The 19,577-nt window shown below is 52.4% G+C and overlaps 1 protein-coding gene across 2 annotated transcripts; it reads right to left on the bottom strand.

Annotated features, from left to right (window-relative positions):
- Positions 1 to 241: 241 nt before the first annotated feature.
- On the bottom strand, positions 242 to 19,165 carry ALKBH5 (alkB homolog 5, RNA demethylase). Of its 2 annotated transcripts, none has more exons than XM_069810422.1 (5): positions 19,012 to 19,165; positions 17,926 to 18,753; positions 11,171 to 11,251; positions 6,629 to 6,784; positions 242 to 4,898 (listed from the first exon to the last, which is right to left on the bottom strand). In XM_069810422.1, the coding sequence occupies exons 2-5, from the start codon at positions 18,645 to 18,647 to the stop codon at positions 4,715 to 4,717; spliced, it is 1,143 nt and encodes a 380-aa protein (XP_069666523.1). In that variant the 5' UTR covers positions 18,648 to 18,753; positions 19,012 to 19,165; the 3' UTR covers positions 242 to 4,714. The 2 variants fall into 2 exon arrangements, with proteins under 2 accessions (XP_069666523.1, XP_069666525.1); XM_069810424.1 differs by having other exon boundaries at positions 17,926 to 18,750; positions 19,012 to 19,160.
- Positions 19,166 to 19,577: the final 412 nt, after the last annotated feature.

Raw genomic sequence — 19,577 nt, 5'->3', positions numbered from 1 at the left:
TCCCCAGCCCCTGGGGAGGGAGAGCAGGAGGAGGAGGAGGAGGAGGAGGGCAGCGAGCCCTGTCGCTGCTTTCTAGGGCAGCACAGGAGGGACAGACACTGCGTTTGGCTGCCCTGTCCCCAAGGAGCCAAATACTCCCTTAATTTAGAAGCGGTTCCCTGCTCCTCGCAACCTCGTTTCTGCCAGCCGGGAAGCGAGGCACTCATCCCAGCCGCCGGCACCACCACACAGGCAGGCAGAGTGATGCTTTCTGCTTTTATTCAATTAATGCAGCAATCTATACAAGAAAAAAAAAATAATAATAATGAAACCATGAAATTTCAAACCCTGACAGTGAAGAACCAAATTCTTCCTAAGAATCAACCAGAATTAAAAGATTCCCCCCGCGTCAGACTGTACATAAAATAATCTCTGCCCCATTTACAGCGTTTCACACAGTACTTCTCGTATCTCAAACTTCAGAACTGTACAACTTTGTTACAAACCACGCTTTTTCCTAGGAAAAGCTTACGGAAAAAAATATTGCCACTTCTTCTTTATTTTTTTATTTTTATTTGTAACAAAAAAAAAAATTAGAATCTTTAAAAAACAAAATTAAAGTCAGCCAGAACTTGTAAGTTGTGGGCAGGGGCGCGGGAAGGAGCAGAGACACGCTTCTTGGCCAAACATTTCTCCTCTCGACCGGGAAAGGGAACGCTTTTGGCAGATAAAAGACTATTTGCTGCTGGCGGGGGTCCAGACCCCTGCCCCCAGCCCTCCTCAAAGCATGGCAACTGTTTCGACCCATGGGGCTCAGACCACACAGCGGCGAGCGCTAGGTACTAACAGCACCGAGCGCCAAAGGCCGGAGCTCTCACCCGGGCAGAAATCGGCTTGCCCCGCGCCCCAGTGACCCCCGGGATGAGCCAGGCCTCGGTACTGGGATCGCAGCTCCCAGGCATCAGAGCTCTCGCCTAACAGCTGGATGAGAATTCAACAGGTATGGAGCCAGATGTGGCAACCAGGGCTCCCCAGCTGCAGGCAGCCTGCCTGCCAAGCCCATCCAGGCAGGGACCTGCCGGCAGACTTGACAGCCCCTCCCTAGGCCAGCTCACCTCTTACTGCCAGCAAACAGCCTTTCCTTCTCTTCCTATGGACATATCGAGCCCACACGACCAATGCAAGAGCTTTAGTTCAACCACCGAGTCTTCTCGAGATACAGGTAATGGTAACAAACCCCAATTCCTCCTGCTCTTTGCAGAAAAGTGGGGACAAACCCCACCTTCCTCCCCCTTCCTTAGGAAAGACAGTTCTCATGGTCTGGGCTGTAGGTCTGGGTGCATGGGATCATCACATTGGATGTAGCCTTATTCCCAAGTTTTGGGCTGAGCGGGTTACATGAATGACACACTGTGGGTGGATGGAGAGGAGGTCGGACCACACGACCGGACCAGACAGACAGGACAAAGCCCGACAGGGTCAGGTCTGTGCATGAGCCCACGCCACGGAGCAGACGGGGAGAACTTTTGCCTCCAAACTGAAGCTCACCACCTTCCGTCCTCTGCACCAGACCCATGCCACCAGCCTGACCCGAAGCCTGCAGGCAACCCGACACAGTCAGCAACAGAGAACAGGTACAGGCATCACCAGTATTTCTGAGCCAGTTTTACCAGACAGGTTATAGTAAGGGATCTAGACATCTGGATCCACGTGAAAAATGCATCTTCTGGTTTGGAATCAAGGTTTCTCTCCGATGTTGTTCAGTGCAAAAGAGTTAAAAAACCATGTTATCTACACATATACATCCGTATGTATAGAAAATGTCTGTACAAGTGGGGAAGATGGCCTGCCTACATGCTGGGGACTCCTCACCCAAGAGATGCTACGGGTCAGACTGGTTGCATCCCACTCTCTTTCTCTCTCTCCAAGGTGTCAAGCCCCAACCAGTCAGGTTGAAAACCAAGCGCACACGAGAACAGACAGCAGCTGGAGAGCGGCTCTGGCAAGGAGCTCCTCCTGTCCCTCCAGCCACAGCTGCCAGCTCAGACCCACCACACAGATGTGGGGCAGTGGGGGAAGGAAGGAGGGGAGAGCTCCTGACCATGGCATGCGGGAATACTGAAACAAACCGGGAAAGGAAGGATACCTGCGCGTGTACAAATTGCACAAGGACTGGGATGAGGTGATGGTTGGTACTAGGCTAGAGGTAAGACCTCAGGATGCCTTTTCAGCAGATACAGCCAGTGCCTCGTCCCACAGGAGCCCTGCTCTGGGAAGCGGCCCCAGAAAGGCAGGTTGCCTCCAGCTTCATTTTGAGTTGAGACACCAGGATACAGTATCCATATTACAGAAGTAGGAGTAAAACTGGGAGCTGGTGCGGGAGGAGAGGGGGAGAGCAGGTTGTGCAGAGCCAAGACCTCTGGTAGCAACCACTGCCACCGTCAGCAGCACCCGCAGCAGAGCCTGACACTGAGAAGGGCACGGGGCACATCCAGGATGAATCCAGAAAGACAACTAGAAACAGCCATTGCTAGGCATCCTGCTAGCAGGTCTCTAGCTTGTTGGAGAAGTTTGCACCAGCCATAAGGAAGAGAAAGGATCACTGCTCCCAGCATGTGGTTTTGCTATCAGGGGAATGCCGAGCTTTCCAAAACAAGGTGTTTGTAGCCAAGAGCTGGCCCGGATTCTCTGCAGAAAGCTGGGAGGGTGAGGTACACCGCTTCAAACACTAAGCGTGGTCTGAAAATTTTTTTTTAAAGGTTTCAGAAGCAGCAGAAGCATGAACTTTTAGATCTCTGGGCAGACAAGACAGGTTCCTTTGAAGGCTGGCCGTGAGGCTGTGCCCATACCTCCACACCAAGCCGAATGGGGCTCTCACCAGGAAAGCAGTCGGATAAAGAGAATCAAGAGACAGGCACTGGGGACCTCGCAGATCAGTGGTACTGAAGGTGATGGTAATTTCCTTTGCACTAATGTGACCGCTAGATCCAGCCTGAGCAGAAACCCCAACAACGGGCGAGTGGCAGGAGCTGCAGAAGTCAGCGGGGAAGGAAAAGGACACCAAAACCCAGATGTCACCAAATGTGCTCGATCACCAAGGAACAGCACTCCGGGGAATGATGCCTGGGGTTTGGGTTTTTTTGTTTGTTTGTTTGTTTTGACTGGGAGCCCCTCAAGACAGCAGCAAACGGGTTTCAAAATATATTACATCTTTTTATTGCCAAGCGTGCAGACCGTGAAGTGTGTGGGGGACACGACACTAAGAAAAACTACAATTTGAGGGAGGGCAAAGCAGTAAAAATTTAAAAATAAGACTACTCCTTACAACTGCCAACACTTGGGTTCAAAGAATCAATTGGAGGAAGTTTCTTAAAAGTACGGTTCTAAATATGGTGTTGGGCCCCAAACTTTGAAAACGCTGAGGCTTTGGTCTGGGCTAACACAAACCGGGTGGGAGAAGAGGAAGAAGGCGGCAGACTTTCTAACACTAACTCCGCGAGGCCGAATGCCTGATTTTTCTCAGCATTTTCTGTAGCAACCAGAAAACTCCCTACCCCAGGAACACAGGCAGGAATAAGCCAGGAGGAAGAGGGCAACTGCTGCAGCACTAGCTACTGAATGCACTGAACTGGGGCCAAACTAGACCCTTGCAGCGTCCTTGCTCCCAGAGCCAGCCTCAGAGGGGACAGACCACAGTGGAGCTGCCCAGCTCCCCCAAGGCCGTGGCAGCGCCTGTTCCTGCTCTGACAGAACGCAGCTGGTCCCTCGGGATGGGATGCTGCGCCACCTCAACTCTCTCCACCTAAAAGGGGCAGTGGTGAACAGGTCTTCTCAGAGGAACCCAAGGCAAGTGTCCTCACAAGCACAGCGTCTCTCCTACTCCTCTTTGCTATCTCCAGCTCTGGGAAGCAGCATGTACTCAATGCGATCACTCGGGTCAATGCTGGGCCAGCCTCAAATGAAGCCAGCCACATCTCCTTCCTCCTCAACCAAAATACACCCCTGGTCAGACCAGCACTGAGAAACCAGAGCTCAAGTACATTCTTCTCGGAGAGGGCAGTGCAGGGACACAAGGCGGTGAGCCCACACTGACTTGTGAAAAGGGACTGGAAAGGAAACCTACAGCATTTAAAACTGGTACTAAAGTGCAACAAAAATGTCCTAAACTCTTTGAAATCAATTGCAGTAAGAGGGGTCTGCAAAGCTTCAAACTTCCAGTTACTGCAGGGCACCCTTAAAACACAACCCAACAACAACTAGGTAAGAGCAGACCAAGGAGCCCTTTGGTGAAGCAAGGAATACGAGGCCACCACAGAGAGTTTCAGCTCCTGGGGTCAAACATCATATTTAGAACACATGAAAAGGAACAAAGTTAAAGCAAAAAAACAAAAATACAACTCTTGAATCTTGCGCAATGAAACAGTTAAACTTTTTGGTGTTTTCAAAAGAAATCCCAACAGACAGCCTGGCATAACTTTATCTGCTTCCTAAGGGAGAGATGCCCATTTGACCCATGACTCAGGACACCATGTGCACTGGACATGTTCCATCCTTACGTATGTCTCAGCATTCCTCCATTCATAAAAACACATCGCCTAGATCCTTCCTGTTTACTCTTCAGCCTGAAAGGAAAAACCAAAACTGAAGCTAGATGGAAGATAGCCAGAGGGAGGAGAAAGTTTTCACAGACTGGAGGCCAATCTCATCAGCTCCACAAGCCTGGAAAGTGCAATCCTCAGTGTCGCCTCATTTTAACTTTCCTGGCTGGGCTGCCGTCCTCCTCTTCCTCGTCACAGTCCTCCGTATACTCGTAAGACCTTCGCCAATAGTTCTCAGAGCTGAAGTTGCTCCGTCTCCTATGTTTTGGTAAGAGGACTGAGCGCCTGTTCTCCTCTTTATCCATTTCTAGAATCCGTGGCCTATGGAGAGAGAGAAAGAGGGAGTGAGAGCACATCCATGACAGGATTCAGGCATTCCTTGTGCAGACACTATCTGCGGTTTTGCATACTTTGAGCGATATGACTGACTGTTTCCACATTGCTTTCCCAGTGCTGGGCACTCAGCAGAGCAGGAACAGATGACCAAGTTGCACTACCCATGGGGAGGCTGCAAACTTTGCTTTCGATGGTGCAAGTCCTTCCCCTTCCCAGGGCAAGTTTTGGTCTTTACCTCCACCAGGAACACTTCCAAACAGCCCAGTCACCTCTTTTTAAGTGCAGCTTGTGGCCCCAAGAAACATCCCTTGGGCAGAGGGGTCTGCCTCTCCTCCAGCAGAACTCACAGCAGAGAGCTGAGCTCCTTTTCAAGCTGCTGAGGTGCTTGTGGTGCAGGATCAAACCACAGCTCCGAACTCCTTTGTCCTCTCGCTAGTTCTCACAAACATTAGCACAGTGCAGTTGTTACTTCTGCAAAGCTGCCTCTGCTCTCACCTGCGATCTCTTTGTAGTAGGACTGGGCTGGTGGCTGCAGAGACCACTTGTTTTATCTTAGGTGGCAACTGCCAAGTTTCTCCAAGAGATACCACTATCTGATATCCATGCTATTTACCTATGTTATACTGGAGCCTTTGAGGCCAAAGGAAGAAAAACACATGTTTTTCATACCCATCTGCTGCAGGAGTCCATGGAAGTCCCTCCACCCCGATAAGGTCACAACAGGCTAAAACCCAGCCCTCACGATCTGCAGATTTGTCCTGCATGATTGCTCCTCTAATCATACACCAGCCCACTGCATGCTCAGAGGTAAGCCTTCATTTGCAGGCTAGCTTCTCTTCTTGATCTATCTTCCCAGTCAGTCTGAGTCCAGGTGAATGAACACCGCTCATAAACAAGTCATCCCCACCCTCCTCCCTCCAGGACAGGTTGAAACACGAGCTGGGACCGCACAGCAGCCAAGCCCCGGGACCGAACCGACTTTTAGCTTTTACACCATCTGCAGAGAATGCTCTCTTGATCCTCCGGAAGCTTTGGAATTGGAGAATGCCAGAAATATTGCACGACAGCTGGCAGACTGGCTATCACTCACGGCTATCAGTACGTTCACGCAGAGCAAGGTGGTGTTTAAGGGAAGCCTTGCCGCAGAGCTCAAGCTGTCTGAAACCTCAGCAAGCAGCATCCCTGAAGGTCAGGCTTCTGCTTTCACACAGTCTGGTTACACACACAAAAATATACACATGCAGCTCTGGAACCAAAACAGGTCTGAGAAGCTTCCCAAGGCGGCCTTCACCTTTCCCAGATAGCAAAACCTCACATTCTCTCCCAAGACTGCTTTCATAATATAGTTTAACACAGCTGCACAGGTTGCTTGGCAATAGAGGTCAAAAATAATTAGCTGCAGGGAAACTATTGTTCTGAATGACTGCATTATCAACAGCCAGCCAAATCTATTGCTTCTTCATTATGCCACTCACAGGATAAACAATGTAAGCTGCTTACAGCCAGAGCTTAGCCTCTGCAAGCCTAGGAGGAACGTATAAAGAACCTCATTCTGATAAAACAGATCTGTGCACCACAGAAAGCACCCAGGAGGTGCAAACTAGGATGCTTTTAAGTGTGCTGTGCAGCCTCTCTTGTCAGAGGCCAGGAACCTTAGACATGCACTGACCTAGAGATACCATCCAAAACATTGATCTTAGCAGACATCATCCTACCTGTGAGCAGCATCAGGATCTGCTTTGCGATGGGACCGCTTTGGTTTCAGGATCTGGTCCCGGTTGCTTCCCGATAGACGGTCAGAGTTATAACCTGGTGGCAACACAGAGCTACTCAGGGATTTTGTTTCCAATCGAGGTGCATCTAGTCTTGTTCTGCAAATATTTAAAGAGAAGAGAATTTGCAAGGAGTTTCTACAGAACCGCTAACATGCTGCAGCGGACATCTGTCCTAGATGCTGAAGCAGAACCCTCAATCGCAGCCACACAGCTCAGGAAGAAGGTCAGGACTATTACGCTCAACAGCAGAACGAGCTGCAGCTTTCTGCTACTTGCAGCTTCAGCTTTAACCTTTGCTGCCTTGGTTAGAGGAAGGCTTAGGAACATGTGTAGTCATGAGGTGAATGCAAATGGTGCTGGGCTCACTGCAATCCCAGTTATGGGATACAGAGTAGAGGCGTTGGAGCACCTGTAAAATCCTGTGAAATCACAGTGACTCGTCAATAACTCGCAGCTCCAGTTAAGCCACCTGGGAGATGCCCTGCGAAATCATCATCACCTACAACAGTAATAACTGCTTCTATCTGGAAACTCCCTACTGTCTCAAGATCTTGTGGGGTCAGGCCTTTCTCAGCTTGACTAAGAGGTTTAAAGAGTTGAAGCACAAGTCAGGAGAAGGTCTAGCAAACAGAAGCTGCACCACATCCCTTCCAGCAGCGCAGCACACGCTCAAGCTACAGCGGAGAGCAAGCACAGCTCATCCCAGAGCAGAACTGTCACTGGCCCAGGCACGACTGTAGCCATGCACATGTGGAGGGGAAGCAGCAGGCTAAGCAGCAGGAATAAAAACTCCACGGCGCAGCGTCTTATCACGGCGCTATCGCCATCTCCCAAGCACAGCACAGTTACCAGTCTCAACTTACAAGCTCTGCTAAAGTCTATTTCAAAACTCAGACTGAAGCCTAAGAATGGGCAAAACACTCTAAAAGGTGGTGCTGGTGCTCCAGAGCTGCCTATTTCAGGAGGATGGAAGCCACTTCCCAGAAGGAAAGGCACCCTGATATTGTTGCTGCAGCCTGTCTCCCTCCTTGGGATTAGGGGTGAATATGGAAGGGGTCTGGGTGAAAGAAAGCGGAGAACCACTACTTGCTCTCTAGTGCTGAACTTTAGCTCCTGAGGGAGGTTTCCACAGGAGAATCCCAACCTAAACTCCCATTAGGAAGCACGTTCAGTTGCCAAGCTTCCTGTCCGCCATCAGAGAGAGCCTCTTCAAGTTAACCAGGGCAATGCCAGGCTGGCACACGTGAAACCGGGCATGGCAGCCCAAGTCTGCCCAGCATGCCAGAAACAAGGAACACTTCCGCAGGCAGCTGCCAGGCTGGAGCCGGCGCTAGTCCACAATGCCATCGTCCTGAGCTGTTCTCAGCTCCAGGACTGGACCCAGTCCAGCTTGAACACCAAAGGCATTGCAGATCCTGCCCCAGACAAGTTAGGTGGTTTAAATACCTCTCAAATACAACAGCAACTACAGGCCTGCAATTAAAACAAACAAACCACCAAATATACTGCAAGGGCAAGGGAACACCAGCCACGCTCTCTCTGTCCACAGAGCAATGCAGGTATGAGTTGCAGAAGCAGGTATGAGGAGAGGCTATACTAAAATGGAGAGTAAATTACCTACTGAAGTTCAAGTTAAATAGAATAACTCCCCAACGCAATGGCTTGCAAAGAAATGCTTACAAACGGCAGCATAAGCCCTCTAAAATGACTTTCAAGACCCGCTTCAATAGGTCTTATTTCTATCCCCACCTCCCACGTTACCTCTTTCAGCATCTCATGAAATTGAGCGCACCGTTCCTCCCCCCCAGACTCTTGCTCAAAGCGCTTCCAAACCTGGCTGGCTCCCCGCAGTCCTGCACTCCGATATGCAGGAAACACTGTAAATATCATCACACTACAGCACTGAAGTGTTTATGACCTACTTGGTAACCACGCCGCTCTCAAGCATCCTGCAAAACCCAGCCACTTCTCTAGCTCATGCAGCTTTGTTCTCCTGCCGCTGCCAGCAAAAACCGTCTCTAGAACCACACGCTCGGAGGCAAGAGCAGATCCAGACTCAAACGTCTGGGGCCCAGCAGGCTCTGGCAGCCTATTCAGAGCCGAATAACCCAGCTCCAAGCTGCAGCAAAGTTTATGCTGCTCTGTGACCCAACTGATCTGATCCCGCTGGAAAGCTCAGGGCTGATTCTTACCATGAAGATGAGGAAGGGGAGTTTTATGAGGCCGCTGGCTGCTCCCAAGCCTTTCATGCTAGCAGGCTACCAGCGGAAGTAGCTGTTTTCCTGGTTGCATAACACGCTATTTCAGACTGCACAAAGTCGCATGATCCGGGGCTAGGGAATGGCATTCGCTGCAGCAATACATGCCGCGGGGATGCGAGCGCAGACAAAGGTCACCGCGGCCCTGCTGTGCATGCATGCATGCACACGGGACTCAGCGAGGAGATGGCCGCCGTCACAGGGGATAAGCAGCAATTAATAAGCTCTATTTGGCAGCAGAGTGCACCCTTTGGCAAACAGGCAATTGCCATGTATTCACCAGGGCTGCTAAGCTCTACGGAGATTACACAAAAATAATTACCAGGGGGTTTCCACTTTGCTCAAGAGAAAAATCCTGTTGTGGTTTCATTCAGCCTGCCAGTCAAGTCAGCCCATCACTGTCTGCATATGACTGGGCAGAGACACACTTCTGCTCTAGCACTAAGCAAATCAGGCCCCTAAAATCAGGGGAAGACAGAAGGACGCACTGCTACAGAAGGATAGCTAAGCAAACATACGCAACAGGGCTCTGCGAGGAGCTAATGGGCCTTGTCTGTTCAGCAGCGATGCACCAGGTCAGCCGGGTACATCTCAGCCAGCTAGGTGCTTGCCCAGTTGCACTTTTGAGGACAGTCAGGCTAGACGGAAATAAATCAACACCCTTAGCTTACAGAAGCTGGCGAAAGCAAGAGGTAGAGCCAGTTTAAACGAGTATCTTAGATATCTGCACCAGTTTGGGCACTTCAGTTTATTTAGCTGACTGACTTTTCTAGGGAACTGCTCTACAGCCTAGGACAGGCAGCTTCTCTATCCCAAAGCCCAACTAAAGCAGCTACAGGATTTGGAGATGCCTTCCACTGGTGTTCATCAGCACTCGCACTGCTTTTTGTTGGCTGCAGTAACCAACAATGTGAACACAACAGTCTTTTAGTTTTTATCGCAACCCTCTCACCTTAAACCTCACGTGGCAATAACCAGCTATTGGGTGGTTTGGTTCTAATCTCTTTCTTTCATCCCACTCTATCACCTGCCACATCTCATCCCGCCTCCCTGGGTCTGTGCTGATTTAGCCTGGCTAACGCCTCAGGGCTGCTGTTTTTCCTGCCTTCATTTCATGGGTCTCTCTAACCAGATGTCCAACTCCAGTCCACTGGCTTTGTGCCATACCTTCACAACGTTGCCAGACTTGTTTTGAAACCAACTAAGCCGTCCAAAAGCTCAGCAAGTCTGAATCTAGACCACTTGCCTGCTAGCCTTATGCCAGTCTGCGCCACAACTGCAGCCCTGCCACCAATGCCCACACTTTTGGCTCGGTTCACAGGACTCAAGTCATGTGTTTTCACTTGCAAAAAGATTTCTTGACAGCAGAATTACTGCTAACACCTTCTAAGGCACAATCAATATGGGTCAATGTGTGGCAGTCACATTTTTTGGTCTCCTAGTAGAAGACACTGATGAGAGAGGACATTTCTGGGCACAAAAAAAGGTTATACTGAGGGAGTTTGGGGTGGGATTGGTTTATTTTTTCTCCATTTTCTTAAGAGCTTTAGGAACAAGCACTGGTTGATGAAATGCCATCAAGACAGCGTATCTTCTTAAACAGGAAGCGTGCTTCTAAAACAGCTTACAGAGCTTGGCTTCCCAACACCGACTTGAAGGACAAGTTCTGTAAAGTGAGCACTAAATTCACTGCATCTGTTTCCCTTCAAAGCCAGCATCTTCCTCTCACTCTCCCCAGGAAATGAAAGCCATGTTACCAAGAAAACTTTATCTGCTTTACAGGAGATTCTCCATCATAAGCATTAGCTCCAAAGGACTGTCCAGGTAACTCTCTCATGTGGATATCATATGGTCAGACACCTGAATACATAGCCCAAAACAAGAGAGTTTGAAATCCTAGCTGTTTGGAGTTAGGCAGCCAATAAAAGCCAGGTGTTTGGACACGAACAAAGCTTGCAAACCCAGACATTACAATGAAGTACTGCCGCACTGAGCCAAGAAGTGATTAACTCTGCAGTAACAAGTTCCATCTACTTCCACCAGCCAAGCGATGGGTACAGCAAGACACAAGTAAGGATGAGAGTGACATCCAAGCAAGATGTAAGATCAAGCCAGCAAATTAACAAGCAAGACAGTTTTAAAGTGTTTCTTTAAAAGCACCTTAGGAAACATCACAACACCACATCCAAGTTTATCTTACTGTCCGGAGGGCTTCAACACTTACTTTCGAAGGATGATGACAGCTCTTCTTTCCTTAATGTCCTGTGGTCGAATACAGTGTGTAATTTCATCGGCTGCATATCCACTGACAACAAAAACAAAAAGCCACTGTGAGAAAGATGACAGGCAGAAGCAGAAAGTGGTTGCCAGCCTCAACAACTCAGTTTGGCCAGTCATTTCCTAACTTCCACCAGGAATTCCTCCTCCAAACACCATTCCCCAGGCACACAGGAGCTAGACTTATAGGAAGGAGGAAACTCCAGGAAAGAATGAGGACAGTCAAGGCTTTTTTTTTTTTTTTTACTCAGTTTTTTAGCATATACCAGAGGAAACTACCATGTGCCACAACATTGTGAAATAAGACATGTAGAAAATGAGTTTATGGAGTGTAAATTCAGCCAATTCATTTATCAAGAAATTAGAGAGCAACAGCAGGAAAAAAAAAATCAGCATATTGCTCCAAAGCATCTTCTGACATATGTCCCTGAGAAAAAGCCATCTCTCGTGGCTGAGATGCACAGCATACCTAGACACTTATGCATACCGGAGTCAATGAGTAGATTCATTAGTTGAGGAGGGGGTGCAGTGGTGGTAAGAGTCAAGTGTCTCACCCCCCTCACCTGGGCACAGATGCTGCTGTCTCAGCACCCTCACCCTCCCCACTACCCCCCCGTGTGGCACATCCTCAGCCACAGTACAAACATCACTCCCCAGCACAGCCCAACCCCAACACAACGCACAGGGGGTAATCTTCAAATTCAGACCTGCAAACCAAGCTGCACTCCTAAAACCTCCCTGCCACAGGGCTCACAAGGTGAGACAGGTACCTGGGCCGAGGAAAATTACACCAAGCTCAAGCAGCTACGTCACCACGCAGTAGCCGTTCTTGGCAGGAGCATTTCGCTGTATGAGATGACTTCACCTACTCCACGTTTCTAGCAGGCAGGAGGAAAGCCATGCCCAGTGAGGGCCCCAGCTACCCACAACACAGAGTAGCATTTTTCTTGTGATTGCTTCTGTTGTTCAGCACAACTCCCAGGGTCCAGCGCAGCACGTGAGATCGCGGCGGGTCTGTGGAGAGCGGCCATCATGCTTGCTCGGACACACAAACCACCCTGCCAGGAGCACATCTCGTCACTCGCATGGGTGCTAACGAGCAGGTCCGAGAGGTGGGCCTGCCCTCTACCTGCTGTTTGGAGAGCATCTGTTCACAAAAGAGCCTTCTAGAGTCCAGTATGGGGAAAAAAGAGAAGTTAAAACACCTTCAGAGCCTCCCGAAATAGCTGACAAGGACAGAAATGTCTTTGAAGGGACTTGGACAGAGGCTGCTGAAGCCATACAAAGCTAGCACACCCCCACGCTGGTTTAACCTGAAGCAGAAATCAATGAGCCCACTCTCTCCACGAGGCTTTATGGTGAAGCTGCTGTCAGCCAGCCCTCCAGGAGCACGGCCAGGGTCATTGGCTTGCAGGTTATTCAGAATGCTCAGAGCAGAGAACAGATCACGCACACGCAGGTCTTCTCTGGGGATGGGACCGGGTTTCCTTTATCTGGTTAGATAACCCACCCACTCACTGAGGAACACACACCTCTCAAAGATGGATTTACTGTTCTAAGAAGAGAGTTAAGAGTCTAAAACCTGTTCAGTTAAAACAGGGGTTGATGTCCATCCCCCCCATCCTCCGGGGCACTGCAGAACAAGACAGTGTTATGTGAAGGGGCTTATAATGATGCTCTATTATGTTCCAGGAATCTCTGCGTCAAGCTCCAGCAAATTCATTAATATCACCCATGTTAACATTCAACTCGGCACATCCTCAGCGACACTCTGAACATCAGGAAAAGGTCTGCTTCCAGACCTGTGCTCTCCATCATGAGATGTCAGCCTGGCCACTCGTTCTCACTCCCCAGGCAGCGACCTGCTTTCCAGCTCACTTTCAGAGTGATGCCAGGCACAGCTCGTGGTCCCAGATGCACATGGGCAGCACCAAAGCAACAGCCCCACTAACCCCATCCGAAGCCGTAATGGGGACCCACCAGTCTGTCCCAGTGCCACGCTGGTGTGGGAAAACCCAGCTTGCACCACATCAGATACAGTGATAGCATCTCTCCGCACGGGCCTCCAGCAAAGGGGTTTGCACAGGCACCAGGAAGAGAAATGGAAGAAAAAGATTATTTGGTTGTGTCACACTTATTCTGCTTTGTGCCAGTATGAACTTCTCACCCACTGCCTGGCCTCGCTGCATCCTGATGAGGGGTGATGGGCCAGAAGCTGGAACAAAACACCTATAATGATATCGAGGATCTACCCAGAGATTTCTTGCCCAGAGAACAAACCCAAAGCACAAGGTAAGAGACAACTTGGTAAGGAAAACCCTAAATTGCTGCCCACAAGAACACCTGAGCATGTCTCCAGCCTAGAGCATTTTCCAGAAGAACATGGGGAGGCGTAGATGCTATCCACACACTCCCCCAACTAACACCCCAACTCCTAACCAACCTGTCGGATCTTACACCCCCAACTCCTCCTCAAGTCCCTTTTCCAGTCCACAAGAGTTGCTGCCGAGCCACAACATAACTGATTCACACGGAGATGAAAGCAGATTTTTTTGTACAAACATCACCAGAAAGGAGGCCCTGAAGTTCTGCAGAACATCTAACAAGAAATATTTCTAGGGGTTGACAACAGCCAGGCCAGCTCAGAGGCAGAGGAACCTCGCACACTAGCCCATCACAGAGTTTGTGCAGCTCAATGCTTTACTTGTGGTTCAGGAAAGCTGCTGCCACAAACCACAGCTGTGACACCGACCAGTTCAAGCAAAGCTTGAACAAATCTATTTGCCTCATCACCACTAGCACATGCAGAACTTCCTCTGCACCAACGGCCTCTTCTGAGGCATCAGACTTTTCTGGAAAAGCATCTAATCCAGGCAGTTGCAGAGAGATTCCTCCAGCTGGGAAGAAAGCAGATTCATCCTCCAGAAACTCCAACCAGCTCCAATTATGTTACCATCAGGCATGCCTTGAGACAACAGGAGAGACAAACATTACGATGTTTCCACTGCTATTACGCACAGCGGGGAGACAACCTGGAGCACTCACCAGCTGCAGAAGGGAAGCCCGTATGGCGTACAAGCTCTCAGAACTTGGGAAATGTTACTTTTGGTCATTTATTCCCCTGGCTAAATGCAACTGCACTATTTTCAACCCCAGTTCTGAGATGCAACACCCAACAGTTAAACAAAAGCTGGCTGGGGACTCAGATTTGCTACCTACGACAGCATCTGTGGGGCACGGTGTGGTGCAGGGGTCTGGCTGGAACCACCCACCCTGGCTGGCTCTGCACAACGTCCCCCCCAGCTCCATCCCTTTTTTCCAGCCTAAGCATTTGTCAAACCACGTGTTTCCCAGATGAATGGGCAAATTCCTCCATCTCCTCCCCACTGCTTCTATCGATTGACACTTATCAAATTCTTTTTTAAAAAAAAACAAACAAAAAAAACCAGAAGAACACCCACAAACGTGGTCCAGCAAGCAGTCCCCAACAGGCAGCTGATAGTCGAACAGGACTGAAATCCAACTTCACTCCGACTGCCTGAAAAGAGCAGCACAGACTGAGACACTGCTGTCGCTTTCCCTTGGCCCGGCTGGCAGCAGGACAAACCTGCAGGAGCACCGGCTTCCCAGGGCTGCGGGAAAAGAGGGGACTGGAGGAGGTCTTCTTTTAGATGTCACAACCTACAAGGGCAAGTCTTCACTGCAGATGGGAAAGGAGAGGAAAAAAGTGCCTTGCTGGAAGAGCAAAGGGCTAGTTAGCAGGTCGCAAGGTGGCTTAGCCTTTGTCGTGCTGGCAGAGGTGCGCAGCCCAGCCAGGAGAATCTCCATTCCACCTTTTAAACACTAACCTGTCGTTTGAGGTCCGAATACGTTCCAGTGAGTTTGAGGCGGGTTCAGTGTTTGCAAACACCACAGCCTGCTTCACAGTAGGCAAATAAAGTCAAGGGAGGGATATGGGGAAAGCCCCTCTGCAAACTCCCTGCCGGATAGGTGGCTACAAAATCGAGAGGACAATTTGGAACAGGCTGCTGAGAGCAGGAACATGACAGGTGAGACCTGGGTAGAGCCTGAGAACGATGTGGGGGCAAAGGGAGAGATCCCACAGCCTTCTTTAGATCCTCATGATTTCCACACTGTAACCAAACACATGCGGCTACCCTGGCTTCCCCAGAAAGGCGGCACGCCAGCAGCAGCCACTGACCCAGCAATATTTGAATCACAGACATTACAAGCATGCCATTTCTATCTGCGCCGTTTCCCTATCTCCAGGGCAACTGCCTTCAGCAACTGTTTACTAAGAGCAGAAAAAGCCAAGTTTGGGGAATTGACTTAAACATCACCAAGGGCTGGATTTTGGAGATACACCCCTCAGAGCCGACCCGACGGTCTGCAGCTCTCCCTGCTCCTCCCAAATTGCTGGGGTTAGAGGGGAGACAAGGAGATCTGCAGGAGTCGAGGAACCTGCATCCAGCCAGGATCATATCATCACAGCATCCAGCCAGGATCATATCATCACAGAACAATCACTTTGGCAGAATCTCTCTTAAGTGAGTGCTAAGTATCTGCTAACTGCTGTACCAAAACTGAAATAATCCCCTTTTTTTCAAGTCTATTATTTGCTGGAAAATGGAACATCTAACTCCAGAGTTGGGTTGGTCAGAAACCAACCCTTCTAATCAAGAGTTAAAAGATATCTTTGTTTGTTTTGTAACTCCGGTTGATTGCTTTGACCATCAGTTAATAAACTGATTACGGCACCCAGGTGACCCTGGCCACCAACCCAAATGCACCGGCCTGGGAGACACCCCGCTCCAATTCCGGGAGCCCTGAGCCAGCTTCCTCTTCCCAGCAGTTTTGGGGGAAGAGCAAGGGTCTGGGACAAGAAAACATCATTCTCTGGTCCAGGAGCAGAGAAAAGCACCTCTTCCTCCTCCCGCCATCCTCCACTGCAAAGTCCCAATCCTGCTTCAGATGTAAGGCCATGAGTTTTCCTAGTGGCTTTGACTACAGGACTTCAGACTGACCCTGCATTAACAGCACTGCCAGCATGCTTCTAAGCAAGAAAAAACTCTCACTGTCCTTAAAAAAAAAAAGGCCTCTGGCTGTAAAAGAAAGGACAACTATTTACTCCAGGCCCGCCGGGGAAAGGCGGCACAGGGGTTCGCATCACCGGCAAGAAAATTAGGGTAGAAAGTTTCCCTCCTGGTGTCTAAGAGAAGTCAGGGAGCAGAGCAGCTGCCTCACAGCCAGCAGTCTCCATCCCCAGGGATGGAGCTTGCTCTGCGGTAAAAGGACACTCGGCAGGATGGGTGCTCCCGAGTCCCGTTTCACGAAATCACCGTGACCTCTGTCCCCTCCCCGTCCTCCGGCACCGTCCCTGCCCTGGCCACTCCAGCAGAGAACAAGAAAATGTCCTCGGCGCCGTTCCCGCTTCCCTCTGCAGCCTCCCTCATCCCTCGCTAATCCACAGAAGTTACCTAACGCTGGGGGTACGGCGAGGATTAGTTAACGTTTGTGCAGCTTTTCTGAGATAAAAGCTACGCGAGATCTCAGCATTTATTATTGATGCACTAGTCAACGGTGCAAGGCTGTGCGTATGCGGGGGGAAAAATTCCTTCCCGAACCCTGCGGCGATTACTTTACAAGCCAAAGCAGGGGATTGTGTTACAGCCCGGGAGCCCTGAAAACCGGCCTGGACCTTTACCAGTCCAAAAAATAAAACCCCAAATGAGGATACTGTTGGTAGCTCAGAGCACTGCTGGCATAGTCCCGGCGATCCCTGCTCCTGGCAGGGAGCACTCTGACCTTCAGGGACACGAGGGACTGGTGCTTCCCGAGTCGGGCAGCCCCGGCGCTGGGCTTTGAGCTGCGCTCCCCAAGACCTGGGCGCCGGCAGGTCCGTACGCACCAGCCTGCACGTACTCTGCCTGTCCCCTTACCTGCCTGCTCTGCCCGCCCAGCGTGTACCGGGAGTCAGCGGGGATTAGGAAGCAGGCGTTTCCCAGTGCCAATCCCAGCTTTACTACCGACCGGCTGCATGACCTTGGGCAGGTCATTTCACCTCCACAGCTCTTCCCCCGTTTGCCAGAACGCACGTGAAGTCCTTCCTTGTGCCTGTGACCCGCCACTGCTTCCAAGCGACAGTCCCATGGGGCTCTGCACTCTGGTCTCCCCAACGGCGTCGGGCAGGGAAGGGTTTAGCATTCCCAGTTTACAGACTGGGAAGACGAGGCCGTTCACACCTCCTCTCCACGCTTAAGGTCAGGTCAGGGAGGCACTGGCCAAGCTAAGAATAGACCCAGGAGCCCCATCCCAGCCAGCTGCTCCGCTCTGACCGCTCTTGGGCAGAGGATCCATTTTGTATCTCGATGTGTTATTTTTACCGTTTACGGGAACTACGGCAAAGCTCGGCTCCGCAAGTGGCCGTGCTCCCACCAGGACTCGCCTCGAGGCCTGCAGAGATGGTGCTACCCCCCCCCCCGCCAAATCAGTCACCCACCCAAATCCCCATTCACCACGGTGGCAAGACCCCCCCAGATCCTTCCTTCACCCCTTCCATCGCAGCGAGACCCTGCACGCCTACAGGCAGGCGAGATCAAGCCCGAGCCGCCGTCGGTGCGTGCATCCGCGTGCCTCGTGATTAGCGTTACACAACCGAGCCCCGGCACGTTAGTGGAGGCCTCGGCAACGCGGGCGGTTTACCTGAGCACCGTGACGCTTCCCCTCTTCACGGGCAGGAAGAGAACGGGCTCTGAGACCCTGATGGGTTTGAACTGGAATTTACACCCGAAGCAGAGCGCCGAGTCGCTGAAGAAGGAGACGGAGACGATGGGCCTCTCGAAGATATGGATGGGGTCCACATGGGAGACAATGCAGCCCCCCGGCTGGTAGTCGTTGATGACGGCACTGTTCACAAAGCCCTCGGGAATCACCCGGTGCTCCACCAGCTTCCTGATCACCAGGTCGTGCACCCACTCGGGAATGGCGTCCACCTCCCCCCGCGGGTACAGGCGCTCCTGGCCGGGGCCTCGTCTCTGCAGCTGAGACCCGTAGGTATAGCCCTCCCCGAAAAAATACTTGTTCCGCAGCGGCGCCCGATCCACCGTGTGCTCCTTGTAGAGCCCCTTCTCCGCCCGGGACACCACGTCCTCGATCCGAGCTTCGATCTTGGCGCACTCCTCGGAGCTGAAGAGGCGAAGCTGGCGGATGCCGCTTTTGACTTTCCGAGCTTCTTCCTCCTCCTTCTGCTCCTCGTAGTCGCTGGGCTCCGAGCCGGAATCCTCCTGGTGCCGGCGTTTGCGATCGTAGTGGGGTTCGGGGGGTTCCCGTGGGAGGCTGCCGCCGCCGCCGCCTTTGTGGCCATCCCGGTAGGGCATCATGGACTTGAGCTTCTCCCGCAGGTCCGTGTAACCGCTGCCGGCCATAGTGCGTCCCCGCAGCCCCCGCCTCTATCGATCCCGGTGCTGCAGGCGGCGGCGGGCGGCGGCGGCGGGGGACGCGCAGCTGCTATTCATGGCACCCGCCGCCCTGCTGGAAGAGCCCCGGAGGAACGGGGAGGTGAGGACGGGACCCCCCCCCCCCCCCGTCCCCGCTCTCTCTCCCAACCCCCGCCATCGCGACCGGCCGGGCCGGGCCCACCGGAGCCCCCACCCCCGGGAGACGGACCCCGACCCCCCCCCCCACCTCCCGGTGAGGCAACACGGCTAGCTCCCTCCCGCCTACCCCCTCCCTCCCGCCGCGACGCCCCTCCCGGAGAAAAGGGCTCGGCCCAGCGGACGCCACACTCACGGCTTCGCCCGGGAGCGGACGGCGGACAATACTGCCGGTATCGCCGGCGGCGGCGCTCACGCGGCGGTCGGGCCTGGCACATGCCCAGCGGCGGCCCCGGCGCGGTAAGGCGCCCTACCCGCTCCCGCCGCCGCGCCGCTGCCCATGGCGGGGAGGAGGAGGAGGAGGAGGAGGAGGAAGGGAAGACACGGAAGGAGAAACCGAACCGGGAAGGGGGGGGGGGGGGGGCGGCGGCGGCGGCGGCAACCGGGGGGGGGGGTCTCGCGCGGCCCTTCCCGCGGCGCGCTACGTCACCAGGAGCCAGCCCGACATCCCGGATCACCGCCCCGCCCCGCCCGCGCACGCGCCGCCGCCGCCCCGCCCCCTCGTACGGCACGTAAAGGCGACGCGCGCGGCCCCGCCCCGCCCCGGCCGCCACCTCCGCCCTCGCCTCGCGCCCGTAACGGGTACCGGCAGCGCCGCTACGCCAACGCTCCGCCTCCCGGCTCGGCGTTGATTGGTTGGGGGTGGGTGGGCGGGCGCGAGGCGCTCGAGCCGGCGACTGATTGGGCGGCGCGGGGTGGGGG

The sequence above is a fragment of the Haliaeetus albicilla genome, chromosome 22 (genome assembly GCF_947461875.1).
Source record: "Haliaeetus albicilla chromosome 22, bHalAlb1.1, whole genome shotgun sequence".
Taxonomy (NCBI): Eukaryota; Metazoa; Chordata; class Aves; order Accipitriformes; family Accipitridae; genus Haliaeetus; species Haliaeetus albicilla.
This window is presented reverse-complemented; position numbering and strand designations above follow the sequence as displayed.